Source organism: Eleutherodactylus coqui, chromosome 9, assembly GCF_035609145.1.
Source record: "Eleutherodactylus coqui strain aEleCoq1 chromosome 9, aEleCoq1.hap1, whole genome shotgun sequence".
Lineage (NCBI taxonomy): Eukaryota > Metazoa > Chordata > Amphibia > Anura > Eleutherodactylidae > Eleutherodactylus > Eleutherodactylus coqui.
The window spans coordinates 131,968,838-131,988,070 of record NC_089845.1 but is presented as its reverse complement, the minus strand read 5'-3'; the positions used below and the strand labels follow the sequence as shown (position 1 = coordinate 131,988,070).

Genomic DNA, 19,233 nt, shown 5'->3' with positions numbered 1-19,233 from the left:
TGTAAACATTTCACCGTACAGAAAGAAAATGTAGGGAAAATGATGCCCCGTGTAAGGACTAACTGTAGAACAAAGGTCATGTGATTATTAGATACTTCTGGATATTGTTTGTGATGTATATTACTTTATAGCTACTGCGCTCACAGTGACCGACGTTACCCTCCAACATGGAGTCCAGGCCTGTTCACATCACATTTTCAGGTTCCTTCCCAATTTACCGCAGAATCCTAAAAACAGGATCAGGATGGAACCCAACTCATCTTTGTCATGGTAGGAAGCTGCTGAAGCGGAGACCAACAATCCTACTTTTCTGCATTCTGTAAAGAACAAGGTTATCCGTTCTGGCACGGAATTCCAGAGGATGAAAGGAAACCTGCCAGAACTGACCTAATGGTCTTCATTTCAGCAGCTTTCTGCAATACCAGAGGCGGGCTGGGCAATACATGGAATTAATTTCATTAATTGCCATTTTGCTGAGTCACAATTCTAACTTGCATCAGAATTGTGAAGTTGAGATCAGCTCTGCCTCTGTGGGTGGGGTTAATAGACAGGGGGGTATGTGGGGTGTGCCAGGAGCAGGGCTGTGACTATTGGGGATATGATAGTATATGGAGGCTGTGATATTAGGAAGGGGGAGGTGGGAGAAGTTCAGTATATGGAGGCTATGATGGGGTACGTGGGAGCTGGGGGGGGGGGGGGGGTGCACAGTACGTGGGAGCTTGGGGGGGGGGGGGGTGCATAGTACGTGGGAGCTGGGCAGGGGGGGGGGTGTGCACAGTACATGGGAGCTGGGGGGGTGGTGTGCATAGTACATGGGAGCTGGGGGGGAGCATAGTACATGGGAGCTGGGGGGGGGGTGCATAGTACATGGGAGCTGGGGGGGGGGGTGTGCATAGTACATGGGAGCTGGGGGGGGGTGTGCATAGTACATGGGAGCTGGGGGGGGGGTGTGCATAGTACATGGGAGCTGGGGGAGGGGTGTGCATAGTACATGGGAGCTGGGGGGGGTGTGTGCATAGTACATGGGAGCTGGGGTGTGTGTGCATAGTACATGGGAGCTGGGGGGGGGTGCATAGTACATGGGAGCTGGGGGGGGGGGGTGCATAGTACATGGGAGCTGGGGGGGGTGCATAGTACATGGGAGCTGGGGGGGGGTGCATAGTACATGGGAGCTGGGCAGGGGGGGGGGTGTGCACAGTACATGGGAGCTGGGGGGGTGGTGTGCACAGTACATGGGAGCTGGGGGGGGGGGGGAGTATAGTACATGGGAGCTGGGGGGGGTGCGTATAGTACATGGGAGCTGGGGGGGGGTGCATAGTACATGGGAGCTGGGGGGGGTGCATAGTACATGGGAGCTGGGGGGGGGTGCATAGTACATGGGAGCTGGGGGGGGGTGCATAGTACATGGGAGCTGGGGGGGGTGCATAGTACATGGGAGCTGGGGGGGGTGCATAGTACATGGGAGCTGGGGGGGGTGCATAGTACATGGGAGCTGGGGGGGGTGTGCATAGTACATGGGAGCTGGGGGGGGGTGTGCATAGTACATGGGAGCTGGGGGAGGGGGTGTGCATAGTACATGGGAGCTGGGGGAGGGGGTGTGCATAGTACATGGGAGCTGGGGGAGGGGGTGTGCATAGTACATGGGAGCTGGGGGGGGGGGGTGTGCATAGTACATGGGAGCTGGGGGGGGTGTGCATAGTACATGGGAGCTGGGGGGTGTGTGCATAGTACATGGGAGCTGGGGGGGGGTGCATAGTACATGGGAGCTGGGGGGGGGGTGCATAGTACATGGGAGCTGGGGGGGTGCATAGTACATGGGAGCTGGGGGGGGTGCATAGTACATGGGAGCTGGGGGGGGGGGTGCATAGTACATGGGAGCTGGGGGGGGGGTGCATAGTACATGGGAGCTGGGGGGGGGTGCATAGTACATGGGAGCTGGGGGGGGGTGCATAGTACATGGGAGCTGGGGGGGGGGTGTGCATAGTACATGGGAGCTGGGGGAGGGGGTGTGCATAGTACATGGGAGCTGGGGGAGGGGGTGTGCATAGTACATGGGAGCTGGGGGAGGGGGTGTGCATAGTACATGGGAGCTGGGGGGGTGCATAGTACATGGGAGCTGGGGGGGGGGTGTGCATAGTACATGGGAGCTGGGGGGGGGGTGTGCATAGTACATGGGAGCTGGGGGAGGGGGTGTGCATAGTACATGGGAGCTGGGGGTGTGTGTGCATAGTACATGGGAGCTGGGGGGGTGTGCATAGTACATGGGAGCTGGGGGGGTGTGCATAGTACATGGGAGCTGGGGGGGTGTGCATAGTACATGGGAGCTGGGGGGGTGTGCATAGTACATGGGAGCTGGGGGGGGTGTGCATAGTACATGGGAGCTGGGGGTGTGTGCATAGTACATGGGAGCTGGGGGGGGGGGGTGTGCATAGTACATGGGAGCTGGGGGGGGGGGTGTGCATAGTACATGGGAGCTGGGGGAGGGGGTGTGCATAGTACATGGGAGCTGGGGGAGGGGGTGTGCATAGTACATGGGAGCTGGGGGGGTGTGCATAGTACATGGGAGCTGGGGGGGGGTGTGCATAGTACATGGGAGCTGGGGGGGGTGTGCATAGTACATGGGAGCTGGGGGTGTGTGCATAGTACATGGGAGCTGGGGGTGTGTGCATAGTACATGGGAGCTGGGGGTGTGTGCATAGTACATGGGAGCTGGGGGTGTGTGCATAGTACATGGGAGCTGGGGGTGTGTGCATAGTACATGGGAGCTGGGGGTGTGTGCATAGTACATGGGAGCTGGGGGTGTGTGCATAGTACATGGGAGCTGGGGGTGTGTGCATAGTACATGGGAGCTGGGGGTGTGTGCATAGTACATGGGAGCTGGGGGTGTGTGCATAGTACATGGGAGCTGGGGGTGTGTGCATAGTACATGGGAGCTGGGGGTGTGTGCATAGTACATGGGAGCTGGGGGTGTGTGCATAGTACATGGGAGCTGGGGGGGGTGCATAGTACATGGGAGCTGGGGGGGGTGCATAGTACATGGGAGCTGGGGGTGTGTGCATAGTACATGGGAGCTGGGGGTGTGTGCATAGTACATGGGAGCTGGGGGTGTGTGCATAGTACATGGGAGCTGGGGGTGTGTGCATAGCACATGGGAGCTGGGTGTGTGTGCATAGTACATGGGAGCTGGGGGGGTGTGCATAGCACATGGGAGCTGGGATGACTGGGGTGTTTGTATAGTACATGGAAGCAGGGGGTGTGCATAGGGTTGCCACCCGGTCGGTAATTCACCATCCTGGCCGGTATTCTGCGGTCATATTACAGACTGGTATTTTTGAGTATCAGCCCCGACCGCCCATCTGACACTGAGGCTGGTATTCTGAGCGATTCCCAACAGAGGTGCCACAGCTCCCCGCTAGTAATCACACTGCGATGTCCTCCGTGCCGGCAGAGCATTTCTTTCTGGAAGCGGGACTTGAATTTCCCGCTTCCAGCAAAGATAATGCTCTGCTTGGCTAGCCAGCGCCAGCCAATTTGAAGCTGGCGCTGGGTTAATCTATCACGTCTTTTTTTATCATGGCCGGTATTGTTTCGTGACAAAAGGTGGCAACTTTATGTGTGCATAGTACATGGGAGCTGGGATGACTGGGGGTGGGTGCATAGTACATGGGAGCTGGGGGGGGGGTGCATAGTACATGGGAGCTGGGGGGGGGGGTGCATAGTACATGGGAGCTGGGGGGGGGTGCATAGTACATGGGAGCTGGGGGGGGGGTGCATAGTACATGGGAGCTGGGGGGGGGGGTGTGCATAGTACATGGGAGCTGGGGGGGGGGTGTGCATAGTACATGGGAGCTGGGGGGGGGTGTGCATAGTACATGGGAGCTGGGGGGGGTGTGCATAGTACATGGGAGCTGGGGGTGTGTGTGCATAGTACATGGGAGCTGGGGGGGTGTGTGTGCATAGTACATGGGAGCTGGGGGGGTGTGGTTGCATAGTACATGGGAGCTGGGGGGGTGTGGTTGCATAGTACATGGGAGCTGGGGGGGTGTGTGCATAGTACATGGGAGCTGGGGGTGTGTGTGCATAGTACATGGGAGCTGGGGGGGTGTGTGCATAGTACATGGGAGCTGGGGGGGTGTGTGCATAGTACATGGGAGCTGGGGGTGTGTGTGCATAGTACATGGGAGCTGGGGGTGTGTGTGCATAGTACATGGGAGCTGGGGGTGTGTGTGCATAGTACATGGGAGCTGGGGGGGTGCATAGTACATGGGAGCTGGGGGGGTGTGCATAGTACATGGGAGCTGGGGGGGTGTGCATAGTACATGGGAGCTGGGGGGGTGTGCATAGTACATGGGAGCTGGGGGGGTGTGCATAGTACATGGGAGCTGGGGGGGGGTGTGCATAGTACATGGGAGCTGGGGGGGGGGTGTGCATAGTACATGGGAGCTGGGGGGGGGGGTGTGCATAGTACATGGGAGCTGGGGGGGGTGTGCATAGTACATGGGAGCTGGGGGGGGTGTGCATAGTACATGGGAGCTGGGGTATGTGTGCATAGTACATGGGAGCTGGGGGTGTGTGCATAGTACATGGGAGCTGGGGGTATGTGTGCATAGTACATGGGAGCTGTGGGTGTGTGCATAGTACATGGGAGCTGGGGGTGTGTGCATAGTACATGGGAGCTGGGGGTGTGTGCATAGTACATGGGAGCTGGGGGTGTGTGCATAGTACATGGGAGCTGGGGGGGGTGCATAGTACATGGGAGCTGGGGGGGGTGCATAGTACATGGGAGCTGGGGGGGGGGGTGCATAGTACATGGGAGCTGGGGGGGGGGTGCATAGTACATGGGAGCTGGGGGTGTGTGTGCATAGTACATGGGAGCTGGGGGTGTGTGTGCATAGTACATGGGAGCTGGGGGGGGGGGGGGTGTGCATAGTACATGGGAGCTGGGGGGGGGGGGTGTGCATAGTACATGGGAGCTGGGGGTGTGTGTGCATAGTACATGGGAGCTGGGGGGGTGTGTGCATAGTACATGGGAGCTGGGGGGGTGCATAGTACATGGGAGCTGGGGGGGGTGTGCATAGTACATGGGAGCTGGGGGGGTGTGCATAGTACATGGGAGCTGGGGGTGTGTGCATAGTACATGGGAGCTGGGGGTGTGTGCATAGTACATGGGAGCTGGGGGTGTGTGCATAGTACATGGGAGCTGGGGGGGTGTGCATAGTACATGGGAGCTGGGGGGGGTGCATAGTACATGGGAGCTGGGGGTGTGTGCATAGTACATGGGAGCTGGGGTATGTGTGCATAGTACATGGGAGCTGGGGGTGTGTGCATAGTACATGGGAGCTGGGGGTGTGTGCATAGTACATGGGAGCTGGGGGTGTGTGCATAGTACATGGGAGCTGGGGGTGTGTGCATAGTACATGGGAGCTGGGGGTGTGTGCATAGTACATGGGAGCTGGGGGTGTGTGCATAGTACATGGGAGCTGGGGGTGTGTGCATAGTACATGGGAGCTGGGGGTGTGTGCATAGTACATGGGAGCTGGGGGTGTGTGCATAGTACATGGGAGCTGGGGGTGTGTGCATAGCACATGGGAGCTGGGGGTGTGTGCATAGTACATGGGAGCTGGGGGTGTGTGCATAGCACATGGGAGCTGGGGGTGTGTGCATAGCACATGGGAGCTGGGATGACTGGGGTGTTTGTATAGTACATGGAAGCAGGGGGTGTGCATAGGGTTGCCACCCGGTCGGTAATTCACCATCCTGGCCGGTATTCTGCGGTCATATTACAGACTGGTATTTTTGAGTATCAGCCCCGACCGCCCATCTGACACTGAGGCTGGTATTCTGAGCGATTCCCAACAGAGGTGCCACAGCTCCCCGATGTCACACTGCGATGTCCTCCGTGCCGGCAGAGCATTTCTTTCTGGAAGCGGGACTTGAATTTCCCGCTTCCAGCAAAGATAATGCTCTGCTTGGCTAGCCAGCGCCAGCCAATTTGAAGCTGGCGCTGGGTTAATCTATCACGTCTTTTTTTTATCATGGCCGGTATTGTTTCGTGACAAAAGGTGGCAACTTTATGTGTGCATAGTACATGGGATATAGGATGACTGGGGGTGTGTGCATAGTACATGGGAGCTAGGATGACTGGGGGTGTGTGCATAGTACATGGGTGCTGGCATGACTGGGGGGTGCATAGTACATGGGAGCTAGGATGATTGGGGGTGTGTGCATAGTACATGGGTGCTGGCATGACTGGGGGGTGCATAGTACATGGGAGCTAGGATGATTGGGGGTGTGTGCATAGTACATGGGTGCTGGGATGACTGGGGGGTACATAGTACATGGGTGCTGGGATGACTGGGGGGTGCATAGTACATGGGAGCTAGGATGACTTGGGGGGTGTGCTCAGTACTTTAGGAGGGTGCATAGTACATGGGAGCTGGGATGACTGGGGGTGGGTGCATAGTACATGGGAGCTGGGATGACTGAATGGAGTGCATACAACATGGGAGCTAGGATGACTTGGGGGTGTGCTCAATACTTGAGGGCTTGAGGAGGGCACATAGTAAATGGGAGCTGGGATGACTGGGGGTATGTGCATAGCACATGGGAGGTGGAATGACTGGGGGGTGCATAGTACATGGGAGGTGGAATGACTGGGGGGTGCATAGTACATGGGAGGTGGAATGACTGGGGGGTGCATAGTACATAGGAGCTGGGCTGACTGGGGGGTGCATAGTACATGGGAGCTGGGATGACTGGGGGGTGTGCATAGTTTGTATTCATTATGATATTTCCTTAAATATATACACTATATATGCCTTTTGTAAAAAAAATTTAAAAAAAATAAAAACAAATAGGTGTATCGGTATTTTTAGCTCATTTAGCAACAAAATGCCAAAAAAAAAGATTAAAAGTAAGAACTGAGAAGAGATTGCTGAAAATGAAAATCTCAATTTTTCTCCCCAAAGTGCCGAGTCCTGTGCCAGAGATGGGTTATTTTTTGTCCTCATCCACTTTTCTGGATTTGAGATGTAAACCAGGAATGGAACCTGCAACATCATGTGAACAGGTCCTGAGATATAGTGCACTCTGCGATGGGTCTGCACTAGAGATGAGCGAACGTACTCGGTAAGGCCGATTTCGCAATCGAGCACCGCGATTTTCGAGTACTTCACTACTCAGGTGAAAAGTACTCGGGGGCGCTGTGGGTGAGCGGGGGGGTTGCAGAGGGGAGTGGGGGGGAGAGGGAGAGAGAGAGGGCTCCCACCTGTTCCCCGCTGCTACCCCCCACTCCACCACGCCACGCCCCGCCCCCCGGCGACCCCCGAATCTTTTCACCCGAGTAGTGAAGTACTCGAAAATTGCGGTGCTCGATTGCGAAATCGGCCTTACCGAGTACGTTCGCTCATCTCTAGTCTGCACACAAGGTAGAATGGCTTTAAAGGGGCTGTCCGAGTTGTAAGACTTCGGGACACAGCATGAATTTCTTTATAGGGTGCAGTTGCTCTTTAAAATTCTGCCCACATATGTACAGGGTAAAGATCTCAGAAGTGTCGATGTTTGCCATACTTTTACATTGGCATGAACAACAACCACCTGTTCCACTTGACACCACATAAAAGTCAATCTTGGTACAACCCCTTTAAAAGAGGTTATCACCTAGGCACAGAATAGGTGATAGACGTTTGATCAGTGGGCGTCTCACCACCAAGACCCCCACTGATCTCGGGAATAGGGTCCCCCATATGTCTTTCTTCTCGTCACTACGGGCTAACTACGCCCGTGCAACCACTGCTCCGTTCAGTCCCTAAAAGGTGTGCAGTGAGCGAGCTGTGAGGAGCAGAGAGGGACACGGGACCCCCATTCTTAGTAGCAAGACCCCACACGGATCACCTACCTTGTGGACAGATCTGTACCCAGCAGGAATTCCGCTTTCCTGCTTCCATGGCAAAAAAAAGGAGAACAGAAACCACAGACGCAAGTGTGAACAGAGTGCAAGTAAAGGTAGACGGAACCGAATCTATAATATATTCCCATGCCAAGATGTTTGCATAAGTGTACTGGAAAAACATCAAGAAAAAACACAGACTGACTTAGAATTAAAGCAACTCCCTGGTTTCAGGGCAAAATCTTTTCCCGGGACCAGAGGAGGCAGTTCTATTACATGCTGTTGGTCTTCTGTGCCGATGCCCCTTGTATCCACCGTTTCAGGTTCCATTTTTAGCTGTTCAAGATGGCCGACGCAACCTTCAGACTACCAATGCACTATACCTGCTCTCTGATTGGCCACCGTTGCTCATATGATCAGTGGTAGCCAATCAGAAATCAGTGCAGTCTGTGCATTAGGCAGCTAGAAAATTGCAATGGCCTTCATAGACAACTGAAAACAGGATCCCAAACTGGTGGATCGCAGGGACATGGGCATAGAAATAGTAATATACGCTGCCCCCTCAGAATTTTGTCCCAAAACGGAGGATTGCTTCACTGTATACCCAACAAATACGTTTTTTTAAAGACCCAATAAACATTTTTTTTGGTTTGCGGAGGCAAATTGGAAACCAGAATCAATAACGTATAGACCGAAGAAAGGCGCCATTAACCAAAGTGCGTTCTCGGCTGCTCACCTCTAGTGTAGTCAATACAATCTTCTCCACTGAGGAAAAATAAGCTTCCCACAAAAACTGCGTCTGCTGTCTAAGTGCGAGGATCCTATCCTGATGGATAGACCTGATTGTAGAAGGAATCTGTAAAACAAGGACACAACAATCAGCTCCTCCACCAAACACCGTAACCCGATCACATCTACACACCGCTGGGAATACGACGCCTCCAGATGGAATATACTTTATGTTCGGAGCCGGCGGAAGAGAAGAGGGAAAAAAAAAAAAAAAGACACAGAAAAAGTGCGTTACAAGTAATTTACCCCGAATAGAAAACTTTATTGAACCAAAGCAATCTGTCAACGGGGGTCACCTCCAACATGGAGACGCTCTGTACCAGCTTGGTGAATAATTCGCCTTGCCACAATGAAAAATGAAAAGCGTGTTCCTCCTCGGATAGATGAAATAAAGATCACGCAGGTCATGACAGAAACACAGATTATACACTTGCCAGATAGATATCTTTTACACACGCTTCAAGCTGGACCCTTATTGGACATGTGGGTTGGGCGGGGGAATGAAATTTTTGTTTTTTTTTACCACTCGCCTCATAAGCGGGTACAGATGTAGCAGAGCTGATCAAAGCGGTCGTACATCTTTACCACGGACTGCTTTTTTGTGGGGGCGATACCATACTCAAACCAGCTGGGAATGCATGTTGACGACCATGGGAGGGGGTGAGGAGGATTAAGCAGCTGCCAGACACTAGTATGCCCAATTGTTGGGCGAAACAGTCAGCCTATTCCCATAGATTAGCAGAATTTAACAAAAACTGTCAAATGTATATGAACGGTATGCGAGGGGTCTTCGGGTTAACAGAGTGGGGTCCGGAGCAGAGAATTCACTTCGATTAGAGAATAAAGTTAAACATTGTCGGCAATAGTTGTAACTCACTTAGTCACTGTGCATTATGTCAAATGACACTTGGCTCTGCTACATCTGTTTATAAGCAGTGTAACAGCAGTGACACAGTTTCCAATAGGTCCTACTGAGCGGGACTCTGCAAAGTGTCTTTAGTGGCATCAACACCTAGTAAGAAAACAAGGCGACAAGCTGGAAATAATGGCATCCGTCCAAAGGACCCCATGGTGTGCCAAGAAAACCTTTCCCACACTATTACTCCACCTCCACCAGCCTGATAGGAAGGGTTCATCGATGCTGCTTGTGACAAATTCTGACTTCCCATTACAATAGTGCAGCAGAAATCTGGACTGCTCAGTAGTCCAATTTTTGCACTCTTGTCCACTGGAGTCTTGCCTTACTGTGTCTCATAGGAACAGTTGCACTGGAACTGGTAGTCTGCTTTTAAAGCCCATCTGTTCCAAGGATGGAGGAATTGTGTGTTCATTAGTTGGGGAACCAGCATTGTATTCGGCTGCAGTTTGCTTGACTGTGCAGTGCAAGTTTATCATAATGATTCTTGACATCCTCCTCTGACCCCTTTCAATGACAAGTTGTTTCTATCCACATGATCCCCTTTTGCTGGATGTTTTTCTTCAAATCACACCATTCTCAGCATGCCGTCCACATTGCTGCATAAGAAAACCGCACATGGCTGGCAGTGAAATCCTAGCCCGACTAGTCCAGCATCGATGACCAGGCCTTATAGAAGGTTACTCTGATCGTGGGATTTTCCCATCTAGTGGGATTCACACTGAAACTGATCCACGGAAAACTTGCGATGTGATTGTATGCTGAAATCCGGAGTCACGGGTCTAAGTTCCATCCATGAAAGCTCCAATCATGAAAGGGTCGGGGTCTCTAATTTATGGTCCATTCAGTGTAAATGTGTCATTTTCTAGATTCCGTCTACAACATAGAAAATACTTTTTTCAAAGGGGTCATACAAGGACAGAACAACATGACTGATTTCCAAAAGCAGCGCCCATTCCTGTCAATGGTTTGTGTCTGGTACAGCAGTTCAGGTCCTAAGAAGGCAATGGAACGAAGCTGCAATTCCACACACAACCTATAGACAGGTATGGCGCTATTTTAGGAAGAAAGATGCCATGTTTTTGGAATCCTCTGCCATTGAGACACGCCACGCTTGTCTCCCACGTTAAGACCTAGATTTAAGACTCTCTTAGTAGAGGGAGAATAAAGGCCGTCATTACACCGGGCGCTGTTCTTGTAAGCCTTCTTACTACACAAATCTCCCAGACATAAAAATGATGAATGTTCCAATTTGCAACATAGTAAATGACAAAAACAAACCACCACAACAAAATAGTGGCAACTATATAAACCAGCAAGCTGTCCGTCATAATCATCTGAGGGGATGAATCAATTCAGCAACGTGTATTACAAATATTACGCAGATAGCAGGAAGCAGCTGCTCGTTCGCTAAATGCCGGGCAGCCGTCCTAATGTGGCATACATTTAAAGGCTACTTAAACCCAATTTAATACTTAGCAACCAAAACCGGTCCCGGGCGTAGTGTGCGCAAAAGGCTCTGCCAGAAATAGTGTAAAATAAATGGCTGTTTAGAACAGTTCTATGCAAAACCCAATCGCAAATAGTAAAAAACATAACGGGGATCCATGGGCTACAATGCTGGCTATAGCAAGAAAAAAACATTAGCGTGTGGCCCAGTGCATCCTGGTAATCTGAAGATAGGACCTACAAATCTGCCCCCTGCAGGCTTTATTAATAGGGTATTGGCATGTCGGGTATTACCACTACTGACAATGAAACCCTTAGATCTGCCGTGCTGGTCAGAATATACTCTCTAGTTGCGGTCTGTCGGGGGCATCCTGTGCCCAGTCGCCTTGTGTGCCCTCATGCATCCACTTGTCACTACACACAAGGAGCCTATGAGTGCTAAGGCAGCAGAAATGCAGTCCTAAGCTCTCACTCACGACCTGAAGGTTGCAAGTTTAATCTTTGCATTGTTCAGGTAGCCCGCTCAAAGTTGACTCAGGCCTCATGTCCATGAGGAAAATCAGGCCCACCGCGGATTCTTCATGCAGAATCCTGCAGCGGGTCTCTCCTTTCCTGCGGACATGAGGCTTGAAAATAAGCATTACTTACCTGTCCGGATGCTGCGGATCTGCCCTCCGTTGCGGCCGGATCTTCTTTCTTCGGCCCGGAGGATGTAATTGGCACGCCGGCAGCGTGCCGCGCACTCTTTTTTTTTTTTTTTTTAAACTCCTGCTTTCCCACGCCGGAGAGCAGGAATTCAGCTGTGGGTGTGCCACGGATCCGGATGGCTTTCATAGGCTGCAATAGAATCCTGCGGGAGCCGTCCCCGCGGGAGACCCGCACTAAAATGGAGCATGCTGCGGGTGTTTTCCTGCACACGCAATCCGCGCCTCAAGGGAAAATGACATCCGCAGGTATTTAATTACCTGCGGGTGTCCAATGCATCCCTATGGGGCGCGGATCATGGGTGCGGGTGACCCGCTGCGGATCTGTCCCCGTGGACATGAGGCCTCAGCCTTCCATGCTTCCAAGGCGGGTAAAATGAGCACCCAGCTTGGTGGGGGGTAATAAATAAATTACTTGAAAGCGCTGTGGAATAAGTTGGAGCTCTACAAATAAAATGTATTTTTATTTATTCTAAGAGCCCTTTTATAGGTCAAGGGTGGAACCACTTTCAGGACCTCAGGTGACAAGACCGTTCAACTAGGTGCTGCTGTAGAGGCATCGCTCCATCGTCCCATTTGCGGAATTAGAAAAACATGGCTGCTTTAGTCTAAAAACAGCACCTCACCTGTCTGTGGGTGGAGTGTGATATTGCAGCTCTGCTCCACTGAAGTATATGACACTGAACTGTAATACCGTACACAACCTGTGGACAGGCGAGGTGCTGTTGTTCATTGACGGTGAACCCGTGATTGAATGGGTGGTTGGACATATAAGTACTTAGCGGAAACTCAGAAAAGATGTTGATTATATCAGACTTCATTGGGGGACGTGTCCTGAGGCAGGGAGACGAAAATATTCATATTAGAATAGAATTTCTACAGAAATAATTAGGATTTGGTAATTGCCCGAAAAAGTAATTAGGCAAAGCAATAATCGTATAAGAGCATTATGCAGAAAAAAATAAAAAATAAACTGAAGTAGAGAGAAGGGATTCGGCTCTTGTAGAGATGCCGGGTGTTATGCTGCACAGGGAAATCGCAAAACTTCCCACTTTGTCTAAAATGGGAAATGAGAATGTGTAACTACAGGAAAAAAATCATTTCCCAGGACGAATATTCGGGCCGGCTGCCAGCTCCTTAAAAACATTGTTAATTATGGAACAGCAGTCGCTCGATATGGGAGCAGCGCGAGAGAAGAGTGAAACGGCAGAATACAGGAATGTGGGGGTCAGAAATGAGAACACCCTGAAACCTGGAGAGGAGGTCTCCTTCAATTATATTAGACGGGGAATCGTTAAGACTAGAGATGAGCGAGCGTACTCGCTAAGGGCAAATACTTGAGCGAGTAGTTCTTTTTGAGAGTACCTGCCCGCTCGTCTCAAAAGATGCGGGGGTGGGGCGTGAGTTGCGAGGCGTGAGTTGCGAGGCATGAGTTGCGAGTTGCGAGGAGTGACAGAGAGAAAGAGAGCGAGAGATCTCCCCCCCGTTCCTTCCCCGCTGGCACCCAAATCTTTTGAGATGAGCAGGCGGGTTACTCGCAAAAGGCAATACTCGCTCGAGTATTTGCCCTTAGCGAGTACGCTCGCATAGCTCTAGCTAAGACCATAGAATTAAACCTTTACTGTACTTGTATATAGGTGGACAGCATGACCGGAATGTTTTCAACCAAGTCTTACCTTCCTTGTCATGCAGTTATCAAAAACTCTGGGATATTTCTATTGCAAACAAGGTAGGGGAAGCAGCTAGCTACTTCCTGCCTCAATGAGGTCACCATTAAACTTCGCTCATCGGATAGGTTATCAATATCAGATCAGTGGGGGTCCATCTCCCGGAACCCTCAATGGTCAACGTTTGAAGAGGCTCTTGAATGAGCGAGAGCTACAGCCTCTTCTTCAGGCCTGAGATGTCCTATCAATCAGGTTAACCTTTCTGCGGCTCAATCCCAATCATGCGAATGGGACTGAGCTGTACTACCGCACATTGACTTTCCAACAATGTACGGCGCTGTGACTGGTATAAAAAAAAAAAAAAAGAGGCCACCTAGCGCTGCATCCCTTTAAGCACATTTTCTGTGGTGTTCCCAGGATTTGACCCTCATCGACTGGATATTGATTGCCTATCCTAAGCATAGACCATTAATATAAAAGTCCAGGACAACCTCGTTAGACAAGTTTTCCGGGCAAACACTGTTGATGACCTTTCCTGAGGATAAGTGATCAATATTTGATTGGCTGGGGTCTACTGTCTTAGGACCCCGGTCAATGAGCTGCTATGATGCCCGCTATTAGCACCATAACACACAGGAGCAGAAGTAGACAGCTCTAAGCTGAGTAATGGCCAGCACTCGAAATTGCAAGTGCTGCCCCCATTGATTTTGACAGCTACACTTGAAATTACCAGCACCGGCCACTACACAGGGATCGGAGTGAACTGCTTCCGTTCTGTACTCCTGAGACCACCCATCAGCTGGGGTTTTGAGTGGCGGACCTCAGCTAATCAACTACTGATGACCTGTCCTGAGTAGAAGTAATCAATAGCATCTGTTTGGAAGACCCCTTTGAGGCTAGGGCTACAAGGCAATTATGGCTGCACCACGGATTGCGTGACCAAAGATGGCAGTGTAGACCTATAATCTCCTAATCTAATGGCATTCAAAGCAAGTCGTGGTGCGACTTACAAGTACTAATATGACCCACAATGGGCATTTGAGCCTATGACCCATCTCTATATGGCAAGATCTTTATTATGAGTCTAAAAAAATATTTAAAAAATGCTTATATGCCAAAAAATACACATAATATAATTTTTTAGTGTTCACCCTATTGTGCCGCGCTCAGGCCTTACATTCGGGAGATTACAGTCAGACGGTCCCTGAAATCTTCACTTTATTTTTCAGTAACACCAATGGAGGAATTTCATCCATAAAAAGCCACAAAAATGTTAATGCAGTTGGTAAGACCGCCGGGAGAGCAAAATGTAGAGGCAGCCGAGGAATTAACACATCTACTTCTCATTAAAGGGAAGGTGTTAATGCAGCGGCTCCGATATGTTCTTATTCCCAGGTCTGTCATGTTCCCGAGGAAGCCAGAGATTAGCACGGAGGGCCACCACTCTGCAGCCTTCAGGAGGAGCAGATGAAAGGAGATCCAGCGCTACCCGAGAGGACGCTGCCACTTTAAAGATGACCGCCATGTGCGGTGGATGACCAATTTACGTCATTCCTTCAGATAGTTTTTTGCATCGCATTAAAATGAGAAACTGAGCGCCTGCTATTTAACACATTCCACGGGATTTCTAGCAGTAACCACACTTCACTTTGCTCCTTTTAAGGCGGCTATTCACCCATCTTGCAGGTAGCATGGAAATTCAGCCAGGTAAGAAATACATCTCAAATCAAAAAAAGGGCGCTAAAGAGAACTTTAACCCTTCGGCTCCGGTAAGATTTACTGAAAATATGAAATGGTTAGGGTACGTTCACACATGGCAGGTTTGCTGTGGATTTTTGGCAATGGCACCTCTTCCTCCCTAATGCACAAGCAGAGCTGATCTTAAAGGGGTTGTCTCGAGGAAGCAGTGAATTTTTTTTTTTGCCCAGTCCCCTAATTAACCATACATTACTAAGCCCCCCTGTAAATGACTTTTCTAGCCGGTTTCTACTTACTGTTCCCGCATTTCAGCAACTTATAAAAGTTTTCCCAAGATGGCCGCCGGCTCTTTTCCCTTCGCTTGCTGTAGCCAGACGTGCGCGCTCCCGAGACGCTACCAGCTGTGTCTCCCTGACAACCAGACGCCCCGCAGCCGCCGACCGGACCCCGGGATTGAACGCCGCCGACCAGTCACCCACCGCCAGGCAGCAGGTAACCGGCGCTAGCCCCCGGCTCCCCAGCGCTACGCCCCGGCCCCCGGCGCTAGACCCTGACAACAGACGAAGGCCCCTCGGCCCAGCGCTAGGTTCCGGAGCCCAGCGCTGTGGCCCGAGACCTTCACCTGTTAGTGACACATCACCCCCGACCCATCACTTACCTGGGCGGCTTCTCGGGACAGCTGGACGGCTGGGCGGCTTCTCGGCACTGCTGGGCGGCTCCAGTTTCTGCACCTTCCTCTAACAGAGGAAGGTACAGAATGGCCACTTCAGCGCGCTCCCGAGCAGTGACAGCTCGTCTGCGCATGCGCAGAAGAGCTGTAGCGGGGAGCACACTGAAGCAGCTCGTGCTGAAAGGAGAAGACCGGACTGCGCAAGCGCGTCAAAAAAAGCAAGCTGCCAGCAAATTTAGACGGAACTATGGAGACGAGGACGCTAGCAACGGAGCAGGTAAGTGAATAACTTCTGTATGGCTCATATTTAATGCACGATGTACATTACAAAGTGCATTAGTATGGCCATACAGAAGTGTATAACCCCACTTGCTGCCGCGAGACAACCCCTTTAAGGTAGATGGTACGATGTGCGGAATTCTTATTGGCACCCCAATCGTAATGAAAAACACTACAGATTGCTGAGTAATACTATTTTTGGCGATGCCATTGGAATGAATGTAGTGGTGGCCGAGCACGGGCGCATTTATTTTGCCAGTCTTTCTGGCACATGGAACCCCCGTTCTGGCAATCCGTGGGGATCCCAGTGGTCAGACCATCCCTGATCAGCTGGTTATCACCGGAACACTCCTTGAAACTATTTACGAAAAGTTTTTGAACACATGACTGTGACATCAAACATCATAATTGCCAATCAAAATTCTCCATTACTACAGGAATTACCACCGTGGGTAACCTACGACGGGCTGGTGCCCGCCATCACGATTGTTCCTGCTCTCACCTGTAGTAACAATCTCTCGTCCCCAATAACTGCGGCTTGGTTCCAATCAATCACTTCGGAGAATGGTAACTCCCATCCGTTACTCAGCATCACTGGAACACATGCGGCCTGTGGAGCAAGTCATCGGGACCATTAGGCAATACGGCACCACGCCATTGACACGCGAAAACATCAAGCAAATAAAACTGGTAGTCCCACAATTACTAAATAGGTTATTTGAAAATGGATTCTGTGCATTACTTCACTGCGGATTCCATGCCCAAATCTAGAAATAAATGTCAAGTTCAAGAATTGATCCGATTTTTTATCTTTTATTACATTTTGAATGCGGAATCGGCATCAGGTGGCCGCATCTGAATTTGCCGCATAGAGTAAATCTGCATACTGATCTGCAAGAAAATCCATAGCTGAATTCCGAGGATCGGCCTTGGAACTCTGCTGCAGATTGTTGGAAGAATCCGATATGAACGTGACACTTATAATACTGTGCAAATGAGGCTTAAAAAGTGTATCTGAGTTTTCAAAAATTTTTCAAAAGCAGCCCAGGCCGTCATTGGCAGCTGATATTGAGCTCTATCAATTCAGTACCTTGAGAAGAGTGTGTGTCCTAAGATTCCCACATGCCCTACGGTTGGGGTGCTGCACGTTTGTCTGAAACCAGTCGCTTCCTTGCTCTCGCCTGGCCTCTGAAATTTGTTGACTTTGACTATAATCAGACCCAGTGAGTGCGTGAGCAAGGAAGGAAAATAGATACCATGAAGAAAACCCTGCTAAGGACTAATATTTATAGATCAGGTATCTGGGGCCAGACACCACTCTGGAGAACTAGATAACCGTGCTTAGGGCACCTGGACTTTTACTACTTGCCAAACGAGACACATGAGGACTGAACCCAGTGCCCATCTACATAGTAACTAGCAGTGTCCCCATGTCCCTGTTACTAGAGAACCCAAATGCCTAACGACAGGCAGTGGAATGCAAAGGTATTGAAAGGGAACCCCCCCTAGTGGCGGGCACTTCAAATTTGATCAGGGGTAAAACAAAACTAAATCTATATAATTTAGACAATGTGATTTTCTGGATTTTGGGGGGATATTCTGTATTTCACTGTTAAAATTAACCTACCCTAAAAATTATAGGCAGTTCATGTCTTTGACAGAGGGCAAACTTACAAGAGATCAAATACTTATTTCCTTCACTGCAGGTTGTTAGTTGCGTGAAAAGTTAATGTTCATTTAAGAGGCAAGTACAGTAATATGTTTTCTGTTTGGAAATTACTTACCTGGAGAGCCTCCAGAAATCTAAAAGATCCAAGCCTGCGGCCACGGGGGACAAGACAGAAAGTGGCATTGTGCAGCATTTCACGATAATCATACCTAAAGGAGAGAGAAAAGAAGAAGTTTTAAAAACACAGGAACTTATTTTGCACATATTGACAAGTCAGTATGAAAATATCAAAAAAAGGGTCAACATTTCCCAAAAATAATCCTAAAAAAAATTCACTGTTTTCAGCTAACTTTAGACCTTCTAGAAATAGGGGGAAAAAAGTGGTGTAATACATGTTTTATAGGTAAAATGGCCACATTCCAGTATCAAAAACATCTACGTCACCTCCTGTATAGTAATGCCCCACGCCCAGGAGGGTAGAAATTTCATTTTTGAGAAGCGGGTGCAAAATGTTTTGGTCTTCCAGAAGATCTAATGCTCATAAATTCCAATAAAATGCCTTATTACACTGTGTAAGTGTTCATGGCTGCCCTATAAACAAAGTGTAATGAAACTTGGATCCACATGAAGAGAGCCACACCAATTACATCATAGTTTATGACCTGCGACAAGCACTGTATGCCACAACGATGACCCCAACTGTTGCCCCTCTGCTAAATTTACAAAATGATCAACTTTTAAAGGTCTCATAACAAAAACACCCATCCACAACGGTTCTCCGACTGTCGCTTGGCTTTCGATGATGAGAAATAGTTTCTACTCTTACCTACCAAACTTAAGCCATAACCGTGTCTGAAAAAATTCCAATTTGGTAAGAAGTTTAGAAGCAATCATCGCAGAAGTCTCAAATCATTTTGAAGCCTGAAATGCCACTAATGCTGTCATTCCGCTGGTGGGGAAGCCAACCTGCCGTGTTCCTCTCCCGAACCACCCGCAAAACTAAGACAGGTGCTCGTTGACAATGAAAAGACGATAAAATTTCAGAATTCTAATAGACTAATTTAATCGCAGCCTGCAGGCATTACACTTTTGTTTCGTTAGCCAGATTCATTTTTAGAGCCGGCGCAGACTATTTTTACATACATAGGTGTCAGGCAATCTTCAGTCCATGACTGGGAAAAGACACAATTTGCAAAAGGATCATTTGCTTAAACAAGCATGCACAGTTAATTTGCAGTGGGAAAAAAAAAGTGCTACACGACTAAAAGACAAAATTGCAAACACCACGCACTTTGGGCTTTTCTTAAACTGCGTGTGAATGTTTAAAGTCCAGGTTTATGATTAGCACAACTCCAAGCAGATGTCCGATGTTATTGGACTTGTCATAAAAGTATTTGCATATTCACGAGCGCTGAATACATCTCCCATGCTAATAAGTATCTGAAGCTTCAATTTACTGCCAAAGCCATGCTTGTCTACAATCGGCAGAAAGATAATGAGATGT

At 49.9% G+C, this 19,233-nt stretch overlaps 1 protein-coding gene across 1 annotated transcript in view; it reads right to left on the bottom strand.

The window, feature by feature from the left end:
• The window catches only part of EXT1 (exostosin glycosyltransferase 1), a 261,124-nt gene that overhangs the window by 36,125 nt on the left and 205,766 nt on the right, over window positions 1–19,233 (bottom strand). The window contains exons 2-4 of the mRNA XM_066578521.1: window positions 17,845–17,938; window positions 16,563–16,670; window positions 8,625–8,744 (exon numbers count right to left, since the gene is read on the bottom strand). Of these exons, the coding sequence (XP_066434618.1) occupies window positions 8,625–8,744; window positions 16,563–16,670; window positions 17,845–17,938 (322 nt within the window). The remainder of the gene's footprint in view (window positions 1–8,624; window positions 8,745–16,562; window positions 16,671–17,844; window positions 17,939–19,233) is intronic.